Genomic DNA, 13,081 nt, shown 5'->3' on the forward strand with positions numbered 1-13,081 from the left:
TTTATGAAGCACAAAGGGTACGATGATTATGAGCCTGGTGCAATGTCATGTTGCTGCTCTCACTGTGGATTACAACAGTGCCAACGCTAAATTTATTCCACTTACATTTTCTTTCTTTCTACAAAGATGCCTTAAGTCACATTTTAATTGACGTGCTTCATGAATTTTAATGCATTTCATGATAGGAAATAAGGAAGGACTATGTGTTCAGAGGCTCATACTAAACCATGAGCTCACTGTATTCAAATTAAAGAGAAATTCACCCAGGATTACGTCAAAATTATTTTATTTTTAACGAGGCTAAAAGTTTAACATAATTGTAAAATACAGTGCACAGCTAATTGGTGAAAGGGATATTTAGTAATTACTGCATTGTTGTAATGACTGAGAAAACCCTGAGTGTTGTTTTCAGATTAAAGGTAATCATGTAAATGAACAGTGACAGGTGCACTACTTGACTCCCTCTCCAGTGTCACATTATCAACACTCAGCAAATACATCTTCCTTCCTGCTGAACACAAAACAACAGAGAACAGGGGTTTGTTGGTTTAAACTAAGTAACAGGTAGTTGATGTGTCATCCCCCCCCCCCCCAAACAACCTCATACACAAAATCCATTACAAGTTTTATTTCTTCATAAAAAAAAAAGTTTTTATCAATTTTGTTTCTCAACGCAGACCAACAGGTTTCAGTGTGGCACCGTGAACTGCACTGTGTTAAAAAACGTTCTGCATTCATTACAAAACCACTCGCACACAACAGCACTGGTAAATGTATCAAGTCAAGTAGACAAACCGCTCGCTGGAAATAATACACATTGGAAATAATGTGGGGGTGAAGGACCTTTGGCAGAAGATTATGGCCGAGTTATGTACATAATTACATTCAGAACTGTTTGGAGGCTGACGCAGAACAACATTTTACCCCTGTGGGGAAAAGGCTTTACTCTGGTATATTGTGTATTCATATGAAAATATCCCAAATTGTCATTAAGTGCATTCTCAATATACGAAAACGAACCTATAAAATTCTGAATGATTATTTCTTGTTCTATAAACAAAGGAAAACTGAAATATCTGCCCGAGCTATTTGCACACAATGCAAAGCCCCTCTCCTTTTTTGCATTTCAGCCTAATGTTTAGCCGTATAACAAAATGCATTAAATAAGTTATAAAATGTGTCTCCTCAGTTCTCCACCCGCCTCCACTGTCCGTTGACAAACACATCAGACTGAAGGAAGCTCCACAGTGGAATACAAACATCTTCACGTTCTGTGTGTCGATGATGTGATCACACTTTCTTTTTTAGTTTTCTTTAAATCAGGTGTTAGATTGAGGCCGACAGTGTGCGATCCAGAGGTCACCTGTCCCGTGTCCTGATGAAGGAGGTTAATAGTAACGTCAGTGAAGTTTCTCTAGCTTTGCCTGCAGCGACTTGAAGTTGCCGATGGTTTGTTGAAGAGGCGAGTTCGGGCTCAGCGACTGCAGCTCGACCAGGTAGCCACAGATGTTGTCCAGACACACGTTAGTGAATCGGCGTCTGAAAGAAGTGGAGAACAAAGTGTTTAACTTCACTGCAGGTTTTGAGAGAGTCACTTTGTTCTGGGTTCACAAGCGTCAGTGAATTAAATGTATTCATTGATAATCTATCGATTGCTGTTTCTATATTGGCTGTGAAGAGATCTCTTCCTAAAGCCACCCCAGTATAAATGATGTACAAACCAGTGCAAGGATGTTCTGAATGACATCAATTAAATAGACATTTTAAATCTCAATAGGTAGACTAATCTGAAAGTAAGATAATAGAATCTCTTTTCTTATTCTTGCCTGGTCATTGTCCTCATCAGAATCAGGTTTATTGGCCAAGTAAGTTTGCACAAACAGGGAATTTGACTCGTTAAAGTGGCTCTCAATTGATTACACAGAATACACATCACAAAACAAACAACAAAACAAAACAATACAAACAGTCCGAACAGTGCGACGGTCTAAGAAAAGAAGTGCAGGTGTGCGTATTACAATTATCCAGTGAGGGTGAAATAAGTAAACATAATTAAATATAATTATAATATTTATTATATATAATATCATATAATTTCAGGAGTAACTGTACAGTGGTTATTATAAGGATCCAGGAATCACTGACTCTCACGCTGCAGCACCAGCTAGTGGCCGGCTGAGCTGAGGTGGAGGGACATTAACACTTAGGGAAATTTTGCATTTCGTCCTTGATAACCTACATTTATAAGGGAAATTCATCCCAGCTGGTAAGAACAAGAGAAGCATTATAGCTTCCAATATTCCAGAGTACATTTTGTGAGTCTATTCTTTGATCAAGGGCCCATCTAAAAACAAAGCCAGCACTGCAACGCCCACTACAGGCCAGCAGCAGAACGCCCACTCAGACAATGATTACCTGTCGTATGTCGGCACTCTGCTGGGATCATCCACGTATCCCGAGAGCAGCACATGGATGCACTCGACCAAGTGGAGAGGTTTCTTCAGCCGCTGCCAGCAGGGATCCTACAGGTGAAAATACAATGAGAGAGGATGATGTAGAATAAAATGTTAACATGAGTGGAGAGGTGATACTGTGAGAAATAATATGTAATCATGAGCATGTACCCGTGTTTTGAAGAGTTGGTCATAGACCTCTAAAAGACGTGGTAACTGGACTCCGATCTCCTGCATGGTGGCGGCGACAAATCCCACGTCCCAGTGAAATCGACACACCTCCTGCTCCAGAAACTTAACCAGGAAGTCTACAATCGGAGGCCACATCCATTAATATTACGACTGCATACTCAGATTTCATCTATTCATACACCACACTGCTCATCGTTTAACGGTAAAAGGGTTTCCGAGGCCAATCCCTGCTGAGATTAGGCAGGACACGTGGTGCACCGTGCACAGGTCGCCAGTCTGTCACAGGGCTGCATACTCAGCAATATCATTACTGGAGAAAATGCGTTTGGCCTCTGACATAATTGATTCTGAGCATGCGTTCAAGTAGATGGGGATAAATATAAAATGAATCAGTCTCCACAGAGGAGACATGTTTGAACAGGTCTGATGTAATGGGAGGATAATTAACCAATCACCTGTACAACCCTACAGACTTGTACCACAGAGACATACTGACATACATGACGCAGGGGTAGATGTCTAATTCAATTACCGTTAGCTCAATAGCGACGAGCAAGCTGGAAAATTCCAACTAGTGGAAAACTGAACATAATTGCAGGAGTTAGTATGATTGACTCACCCAGAGGAAAATATCTTGGTGTTCCAGCATAAATCTTTCCCAGAGAAACCAGTTTCAAACTAAGAGACCTCATCCTGTCTGCTGGACTCATGGCCAGGGTGTCTCCCAGCTCTGAAAGACATGTTTCAAACATTTGTAATTTACATTTAATGCACACTATGGCACAGGTAGGGCACATGGTAAATGTTTGCATGGACGTTACACGTACCTTTGTCCATGATCTCCTGCCACAGTGAGGTGACCAGGATGGGATCAGAGTGTCCCGCGCAGTGAATGATGGCCAGTTTGCACTCAGATAATTTGAAATGGTCAGCAAACTCCCCGTAAAGCTGCAAAATAAAAGGATTACAGACATTTGCATTCATTGTAAACAAAAACAACACATATATAGATGTATACTAATATTAATAAATCATCCCTAAGCAGCCATTTAAAATCCCTGACTCCTGATCACCATTCTTCTGATGCTGCAAGTTACCTTTGTGATGTCCATGAGCTCCGAGTCCAACTGAGAGATGACATTTTTCACTAAGGGATGATGAGAGTACTGTCTGATCAGGGTATCCTGAATTTGGACTTGGATACGCACCAGCTAAGAAGAGACAACAAAAACAAAACATTTGATAGTGTTAACTTATAAATGCAATAAGTTTAATTCTCCTCTCACAAACAATCGCCACACACGTACCTCCATCTTTTCTTCCAGCCCGTGAAGGAATTCTCCGTCGGAGGCCTGAGCTGAGATGCAGGAGGAGCTCTTGGCCGACAGAATGGCTCGGGCGATGTACTCCAGACGCTGCTTTAGAGAGATCTCAGTGCTGCACGACCAGAGAATAGAAGAATAGGGACCTTTTTAATCATGTAACAGTTCAAAAGGGCATGAACGGTGTATATATATATATATATATATATATACACGTGTTGCAGGTAAAATTCTGGACTTCGTTGTTATTCTGTTGTTGTGTATCCTAACCTGTGCATGTCAGCGAGGCGGGACAACACATTAGCTGCCTTGCTGAAGTTTCGGTTCTTCTCGTAGTAGCGCCACAGCAGGTCCATGTTGTGCACTTTATTCTGCTCCTGTTTGATCATATGCAATAGGTGTTCCTCCAGGTATGGAGAGTTCACCTGGACAACAGACGGAAAAGGAAAAGGCAGCTTTTAGAAAGACAGAAATATGTGATGAACAGAAATAACATTTAGATGCAAGTCTCAATTGAAAACAGAATTACAGCTTGATCACACTACCTCAAGCAGCTTGTCAGTCAGGTCAGCCTGAATCAGCCAGTTGTACAGAGCGATGTGGAACAGCTCGTCCTGGGACCTTTGGGCCAGACCAAGCATCTGCTCGAACTTCAAGGGAAAGACATGATTTTCATTAGAAATCCAGATCCTGTGCAAGGCCGTGACAAGACCTGAGCATCAAATGTCCCCTTCTTACTCACATGAGCTGTGGCTTCTTCATTGCTGAGCATGTTGGGGTCAGAGGTCATGACCGGTGGCCCGGGCTGCTTTGGTACACTGGGGGACTGAGGGGCAGCCTTGCTCTGGTTCACCAGCTCCTGCATTGTGTCTGTGATGCACTTATAACAGCCAAGTCTGGAGGGAGAGGGAGGATGGGAGAGAAATGTTGGTGACAGCTACAACAGCAATTGATGACACTGACTTTTTCCCAATCTTACCTCTCCTGGAAGGCCTGTTGTCCCACTCTGTCGTCCTCCGGCTCTCCGTTCTTGTAGAAGTGGGGTCCCAATCTCTGTGGATCCTTCTTGTCTGCTGCTGTGAGGCACAACTCAAGGACTCCCTCATAGAAACGCACTGGGAGACAGGTTAATAGAGTTAATATTGGAGGCACTGGTCTATAAATAAAACATTTAACAAACACTGGGAGGGTTTTTGTGTCTGTACCATGTCTGTACTGGGAGCAAACAAGCGGAAGGTCTGTGTGTTGGCTGATTTGCTGATAGAGACGCAGGGACTCTCTCAGTGTTCTCTCTTTTTCCACTTTGTTCTGGACCTGTTTGGAGCTCTGCAGCAACTCATTAGCCTGATTGGGAGACAAAAGCAACAATTTAAACACTGAGACAATGAATCAGTGAGAATTAATCAATATCTCTAAATGCCCACGGATGCTCTTAGAATTATCCCAAGCATTGCAGGAAATGTGAATGCAGGAAGCCAAGACATAAATACAAAATCAAGGCTGCTATAAAATGTGACAAATTTGACCACATCATCACCTTTTTAAGGTTTTTAATAATTTTATATTGTAAGAACTTTCAAAAAAAAGAAAAAAACGATGTGTGTGTGTGTGTGTACCTTGGAGCAAACGCTGTCATCGCTGCTGTACAGCAGTGGACAGATGTCCCGCAGGTGAGTGCTGATGGCATCCACAGGGGCATTATCTTTGATGTAGACATTAATGAGAGCTGTGACGAGCGCTCCAGACAACTCTTTGCCCCGGATCACTATGTCCTTAAAACTTGCTCCCTTCATCTGCTCTTGAAACTCCTGCAAACATAGAAAAAGATAAGAGTGGAGAGAGAAATAGCCCCCGGGGGGACAAATGATGAAGAGTTAATTGTGCACCAGAAAACAAAAAGCATCATATTCATGGAAGCATGTGGGTGAACACTATAGTGATGATGCATGAGCATCTGCTTGTAATGCAGCAGAAGGGTTTGCGCACACATTTACCTTTGGCAGCTCAGACATAATGAGGCTGAACTGATGATCACAGAGAAGTTTCCAGAGGGCCAGAGTCTGATAGGAGCGATGCACTAACTGCTGAATGCTCTGCAGGGACACTTTCTCATAAACCTGTGCCTTTGCTGGATACAGAGGGGGAAACACAGAGAGACAAGACGAGGTATGAAGATATGAAAACATCAGGCATAACACTGGATTGATGAAAGCAATTATGTTTTCTGTGTTTCAAGTTCACGACAATAGAGTATTTTTATATCACTAATATAACTGATAAAATAAAGTCCACAAAAGATATTCGGAAGAAGCTGCACTCACTGTGATATTTCCTCTGCAGCTCCTGCTGGACCTGCTGAGTGCTGGCTCCATCAGGACGCATAAATCCCAGCAGCCTTTGCTGCAGGTTGGCAGGGGAGCTAAAACTGACAGACAGAAGAACAGATGTTATTCAAGAGGGATGGGAAATAACGACACCCAGTTACAGCCTTGTTTTAGCATATCTGTGTCCTCTTTCATTTGTACAAATAAGAATACGATAAAACAAGAGTCAACATTTTTATACTCTTTGGTTTCTTTATATAAATACAGTTTTGATTTATTTCTCAGTGCAGCACAAAATAGACAGATTCAATAACATGTAAGAATTATAGGAAATTTAAAGTTTCACTGTCAATGGGACACAAATTTGAGAACCTAAAGATATTAAAACTGGATCAAAGCACAGAACGTTAAGAAACGCCATTTGCGCAAACAGCTCTTAAGAGTTTTTATGTTTAGACAACATAATGATGTGTGTAATGTCTGAAGACATTTTGGTGTATTAATGCACAAAAATTTCTCAGCCAACTGGTTGTTCCATTCTTGTCCAATAGGGGGTGCCAAGAAGGAAGAATGATGTACAGCAATTGTCTTTCAGGTATTTTAACATTTATAAAAAAAAGACATATATACTTACTGGGCTTAAAGTCAAAACTGACCAGTGTGTGGTAATTGGACATATTTGACTGGATCAGCAATCTCTGATCTTTTGAATTCAGTGGTGTCTGTTCTCTAACTCTGAATAACTTTCATCTGTATCTCGAGATGATTAAATGTTTTTTAACTTCAACCAACCAAATTGTTTTAAACAAGACTGAGCAGGCAGCGAAGGAGCTCTTACCTTGCAGCATTGAGAGATGACGGACTGAACTGAGAGTTTTTATCAAGAAACTCCCGTAAACCACAGAGCTCCAGCAGGACCGACTCCAGATCGAATGGTCCAACGCTGCTTTCCAACTGTGCAGACGACGGTAACTGTTTACTAAACACAACTAGTATAACAACAATGAAATCTAATGCTTGAAGTAATTATACAACTTACAATAGTGACAGTCTGGGTTCCTTTGCTCACGGCTTTCTCATAAGCAAGGCTCCCGTCCCAAATGTTTCTGTGAGGTTAGAAGGAACAGAAGAGAAAGATGTGTCGTTCAGTGAGGACACAATCACTGCATTCACAACTCTCGTTTAAGATGAGTCCATAAACTTAAGCTCACACTCAGAAGAGAGGTATTACGTACCCAAGAATACGAGCAAAATAGATGCAGATGCCATTGTGCTTCCCTGAGAAAATCGCCTCTGGGCTAGCTGACATGGGCGTGATCGGGGCAGAGTGCATCGGTCCGAAAGGTGTGGCCAGAGGTGGAGGAATGATTCCTGAATGGGGAGTAACAGAAATCTTAACACTTCAAACATGGATTTATTGAGTTTTCTCAAACGTCACAAGTGAAATGTCTTTGTATGGCATTCAGCCCTGCCCACCCAATAAGACAAATCCTTTTTCTTTATTTAAAACAACCCCATCAGGCCCAGTTGACAGTATTTACTCATCATATATGTTTACCAGGAGCTGGAGAACTCATCACAGGTCCAACAGTGCTGGGAGACGTCATGGGTGCTGGGAATCTCATCTGGGCTTCTCCTCCATATCTGATCACGACAAAAGAAGAGCTATCATTTTTTGTTTTGTTCAGTGTGAGTAAATGTAAATATATCTGTGTATAGAAAGTGTTATCTGACCTAAAGAAAGATCTGGTGGCCCATTGTGAAACCTCTCTGTCACACGCAGAAATGGAACAAGCCAGGATCAGTGCTGTGGCACAAGCCTGTTCCTCCTGCAAAAAACATACAACCCATTTAAGTATTTTGTGTGTGTATGAGAAATACACCTGTATATTGAACTAAGACTACATCCATATGCAGGCATTGGTGTGAAATCAGATCATTTACATGTTGAAGAAGGCTTACATCCTTGATAAAGGGATTATAAAAACATTAAACAGTCATTGTGGTTTGTACCCTGTGCAGCTTGAAGAAGCGCTCGATCTCGTCACTTTCTCCTCCAGCGCAGCCCACCAGAAGATGACGGAGCTGATCTACTGGCCGCAGTTTTTGGAAGATATGACTCCCCTGCAGAACAGCAAAGAGCGGACATTAAATACGCAAGATCAAGTTTTATCGCACCTTAACAACATGGAGCACAATATATAGTACAGGACGTGTCATGACAGGAATTTTCACCTTTGCAGAGAGGAGGACAAACTTCTGCGGGGGGATATTGTGCTGCTGGACCACCACCGGTGAATCAGTGATGGGGATCTGATCCTTGTTCAGAGGAGTGAATATCTTGGTTGGCTTCTCCTCGTTAAGGGCACAAAGAGCCCAGGAGTGGCCATCCACATTAGACGTCATCTGCAAGAGAAGAATAGGATGTATGTTTTTAAAAGCCAAACAAATTAATCAATGAGCTAAAAAAAATGATGCCATCTCTACTAAGGGAATACGGGTATAATCCATTTACTGTATCTTTCTCATGTACCAACCTGGGTTTCCATCAAGGGTTTCTTGAAGGGAAAGGAGTCATGATTGATGCACCAAAGCACGTCATTGTCCTCTGACTCAGAAGCAGCCATTAGCAGAACCCCTGCAATATTTAAACAAACCGAAAAAATTATATCATAACATTCCTGCACACAATGTCGCTGAATACTAGTGTGCTGAACATGGCACTTGAAAAAATCTTAACTTGAGAAATATCAGACCTTTGCTGTGTAGTGCCTTATGAACCTTTGCAGGTTTCTGCAGAGTAGAAGAAGCAGAAAACCCCGGCGGCAGTCGGACGTGGACCAAAGCAAGCAGGCTCGGTCGATCCGCCACATGCTTCTGGAGAGGATGGGCAAACGGTGCGGTGCTGAAGTAAAGGCGCACACCTATAAAACACAATGTGTGCAGACGTTAAAAACAAACTATCACAACACCATATGCTTAGCCCACTATTCCTAGTTTAGCTTTACTAGTGTTCTGTAATTTTTACCTGCATGAGTGACAGCGAGCAAGTGACAGTCTGAGGACTCAGATCTATCAATCACAGAGATCTGGACAATAGGTTTGAAGACAGAGCGATCAATTGTCCTGCAACGGAAAGAGAGTTTTAAAGAGACTTTCCTCTGAGCAGATTTAATAACTGTTGTAAAAGAAAAAAAATTAGGTTTATCCAACCCAGACATACCTTGCTATGTTTCCAGCAGCTCCAACAATGGAGTTTTGTGACAAGGTGGCCACACGACACATCCCCTGCCCGTCAGCACCCAGGTCGTACACCTAAATAAGTGGAATTGTTATTTATGTAGACCACTGACAATCACCAGCTTCCCTGCCAATCACATACAGCCTCACATGTGATAAAACTGCTATGCTAACCAGTAAATAAACATACCTGCAGGACACCTTTCTCAGACCGTGTGAATAATGTGTTCCGGGAGTTGTCGATAGCAATCTGCACAATGGGGTCTGTTGAGCAATAGGGCAGCAAAAAGTTAAAAGCAAAGTTTATTTATATCATCTTTTAGCTCAACATTGAAATGTCTCTTTCTCACCATCTTCAGAGAATGAGAACTGGAGCAGAGAGGGGACGAGGAAGGACAGAGAGCTTTTGGAGTGGTTGATTTTTCTGCAGCGCTGGCTGAGCCAGCCGGCCTCGGCCTGGTAAGCTATCTCATACAGACACCCATCCTTTCCTGCCATAAAAATACGTCCCAGGTCCGTGGAGGTGATGGAGAGGATGTAGGTGTTGTCTGTGGGGATGGAGAAGAGGGGGTCTGGGAGCAGCTGCATCCCACCAGCCATGCTGTCGTTCAAACCTACAATAGAACAGAGACACAAGCATGACCCAGATAAACCGTTAGTTACATAATATGATGAATGTGCTATACGCCCACACCCCAGTTCCCTCCGTATGCTACCCTGTTGTCTCAGCATGTACCGCACACAGAGGCACAGCATTTATCTAAGTACTGTGTGTATAAGGAGTGTAATACAGTTACAATAGGACAGTTGGAATACAGCAGATGTCCTCATCATGCAAACTTTTTACGGCAATGAATATATGCCACTTGTTTGCAGGTATCTAAGCGGCAATGTATTTAATTAACCAAAAGCTGCCATATTTTGCATGGCTAGAACCAGATTCCCTTGAGGACTCATGAAAAGACGTTAAATTCTTAATCAATAAATGGGCATTAATCTAATAACTGAGAATCTTCAGCAGACTCTTCTGACATCTACAAAATCTCAAGCTAAAGGGAGCGACTGAAATGCAATGTCACTGTGTTGACTCACCAGCTTGGCCCTTTGGGAAACTCAGCCCGAGGATTACTACATCAACAGAAGTGGCCAATACAAGGAGGTAGTGAATGTGTGGCTGCAAAATCCCTGAGAAGAAAGACACAAATCATTAACATTACTCACATAAAAAGCAAATGAAAACGGTGACTTCATGCATCTATACGTACCTTGTTTTGGTTTTACAAGACCCACAGCGAGAATCGTTTCAATAAGGCCATCAAAGTAGGCCACGTCTCCTCTGCAAGGAGCACAACAGAAAAATATAAATAACTGAAGTTCAACATATTCAGTAAAATTTGGAGCAGTGCATCTATTAACACCCTGTGCTAACATGATCTTTTTTATAAAATCATGTAGCTTTTTCAATCTTAAATCAAGCTACTCACCCATCCTCATAGTTCCACATGAAGATATCATTATCAATAGTAAGCCACGCTCGACAAATTTCCGGAAATACTCCCATCATGCAGTTGCATTGCATATCTATGAAAACGGTTAAGTTGAAACTCAAAAGGTCTTGACAAAGGATCAAACAACATTACATTTCTTCATCTGATGGAAACCTCTGGGTGCAACTGAGATCACCGGAATAGTTTTTGCTGAAGCACCAAAAGGATACGGCTGAACTGCTCCACCAGCTCCGGCGGCAGAGGGATCCGGCGGACTGCGCTGAGCTCCGGGAGGTTGGGCACAGTCACTAAACCCGGACCTTGAAGGGGGTAGTCCATGTCGGACACTCCAGAGAGGGAGGGCATATCTATTAACACAATCAACAAAAACAAGACTGATCAGGGACAGTCCATGGACTCAGCACTGTGATGCATTCAAAACAAAACATGCAAATCATATTATATTAATATTTGGCTACAATCCTCTGCCTTACTTTTGTCTTTCAATCACCTTAAACTTAACATACTGCATTGTCAATATCATTAGCACATACTTCTTTCCAGTGACAGCTTTGAAGTAGATCTGGGGGCTGGACTTTCATCTCACTGCAGTGAACTCACTCTTTACCTATTCTGACCTTTTGTCTTGTACTTGACTGTTGTGTTGTGTTATAACTGGAGGCCTAAATTTCCCACGGGATCGATAAGGTATATATCTATCCATTGTGATATGTGCTTCGTCCGGTATCTTAGCATCGCAGCCCAATGGTAAACAGAACCACTTGAGTCAGGCGGTCTCATTTTGGGGGTATTCCCTTCCTCCTCTGCTCCTCCATCCCTTCCCCGATGGGACTTACTGTGTGAGGGGACGCTGAGCAGCTCCGACAGGTCCGGGAAGCAGCGGTCCTCCTGCAGGTGTCTATCGATCAGCCGGGAGGAGTTCTCCAGCGCCTCGGCGAGCGCAGCTGCGGGGCTGCTGGGTCCAGCGCCGGACGGCATGACTGCGCTGAGCTGCTACCGGATCTGCAGATGGGAACGCAGAGCTCGAGTTAGCCACGTTAGCCGAGGTGTCGAGCGTGTGACACGGACAGAGACACCAGCGTAATGAACTCCGCTGTGGGTTAGCTGACGTCCTCGAGCGGTGCCAGGTAGAGGAACACCGGCGAGTTAGCCGACTGCTAGCATTGCAGCCGACATGTCTAGCTACAAGCTAAGTGCTAGCTAACAGTGAAATTAAAGGTGTTTCGGAGCGAACCCGGTTATTTACCCGAATGAGAAGGCTCCGCGTGGTGCCGGGTTATTTAGCTGCGATGTTTAATTCACCAGCTCAGCAGCAGGATTTAAAATAACACACCCAGCAACCAGAGACATTAACCCGCCAACCTCATGCACAACACAGGAGGAGCTGGCGCTAGGTTTTCTTCCGGTCAATTCATTTTCTTCTTCGTCTCCTCAACTTTCCTGGGCCGCATGAAGCACAGTGCTGTCACCTATCGGTCAACTTTTTTCAGCTTATTATATGTGTACACTTGTATTATAATAGTATATTACAAATATTACCTTTTAGCAGCATGGTAATTATCATTCAAACGTTTTTACTACATCAATATTGAATATGGTGTTTTATTGGTTTTACATGCCTTTGTCAATGTTCTGAGATTATTACTTTGTATTTTGCTCCTTATTTTAAAACAGTTGCTGAATTTAAAAGAGATTGAGTCGTGTAGAATCTCTGGAGAACATATTAGAGAATCATCTCGTTCAGCGTGTTGCTATTTAATCTTTGTCATATTATCATGTCTTTCACTATCTTTTAATCCGAAATGTAATCTCCCTGCACCGCGGCCTTTGATGTTTCCTCATTTTAAATGTATGATAGCGCTTCTTCAGTTCCTTTTATATATCACTTTATTAGATCTTATACAAGTCTATGTTTGATTTGACCATTTTCTAATATTTCACATTGTTGTCTTATTGTAGCACTTTGGTCGACTACAGATTTATTAAATGTGCTATATTAACAAATATTCAAATTTCTGTTTCTCTTCAAGGTTTGTTGTCCA

The 13,081-nt window shown here is 42.5% G+C and overlaps 1 protein-coding gene across 1 annotated transcript; it reads right to left on the reverse strand.

Annotated features, from left to right (window-relative positions):
• Positions 1-612: 612 nt before the first annotated feature.
• Positions 613-12,426, reverse strand: nup155 (nucleoporin 155). The gene is made up of 34 exons (XM_062413111.1): positions 12,286-12,426; positions 11,876-12,041; positions 11,249-11,386; positions 11,016-11,112; positions 10,797-10,867; positions 10,624-10,716; positions 9,882-10,145; positions 9,722-9,795; positions 9,515-9,606; positions 9,320-9,417; positions 9,048-9,215; positions 8,829-8,929; positions 8,527-8,697; positions 8,305-8,415; positions 8,026-8,120; positions 7,850-7,935; positions 7,527-7,662; positions 7,331-7,397; positions 7,130-7,245; positions 6,289-6,392; positions 5,962-6,095; positions 5,584-5,775; positions 5,173-5,311; positions 4,947-5,082; positions 4,710-4,863; positions 4,513-4,617; positions 4,238-4,392; positions 3,953-4,082; positions 3,743-3,856; positions 3,473-3,593; positions 3,265-3,375; positions 2,625-2,761; positions 2,416-2,522; positions 613-1,539 (listed from the first exon to the last, which is right to left on the reverse strand). Exons 2-34 carry the CDS (start codon positions 12,015-12,017, stop codon positions 1,401-1,403), a joined length of 4,098 nt encoding a protein of 1,365 aa, XP_062269095.1. The 5' UTR covers positions 12,018-12,041; positions 12,286-12,426; the 3' UTR covers positions 613-1,400.
• Positions 12,427-13,081: the final 655 nt, after the last annotated feature.

This window comes from Platichthys flesus, chromosome 19, assembly GCF_949316205.1.
Source record: "Platichthys flesus chromosome 19, fPlaFle2.1, whole genome shotgun sequence".
Lineage (NCBI taxonomy): Eukaryota > Metazoa > Chordata > Actinopteri > Pleuronectiformes > Pleuronectidae > Platichthys > Platichthys flesus.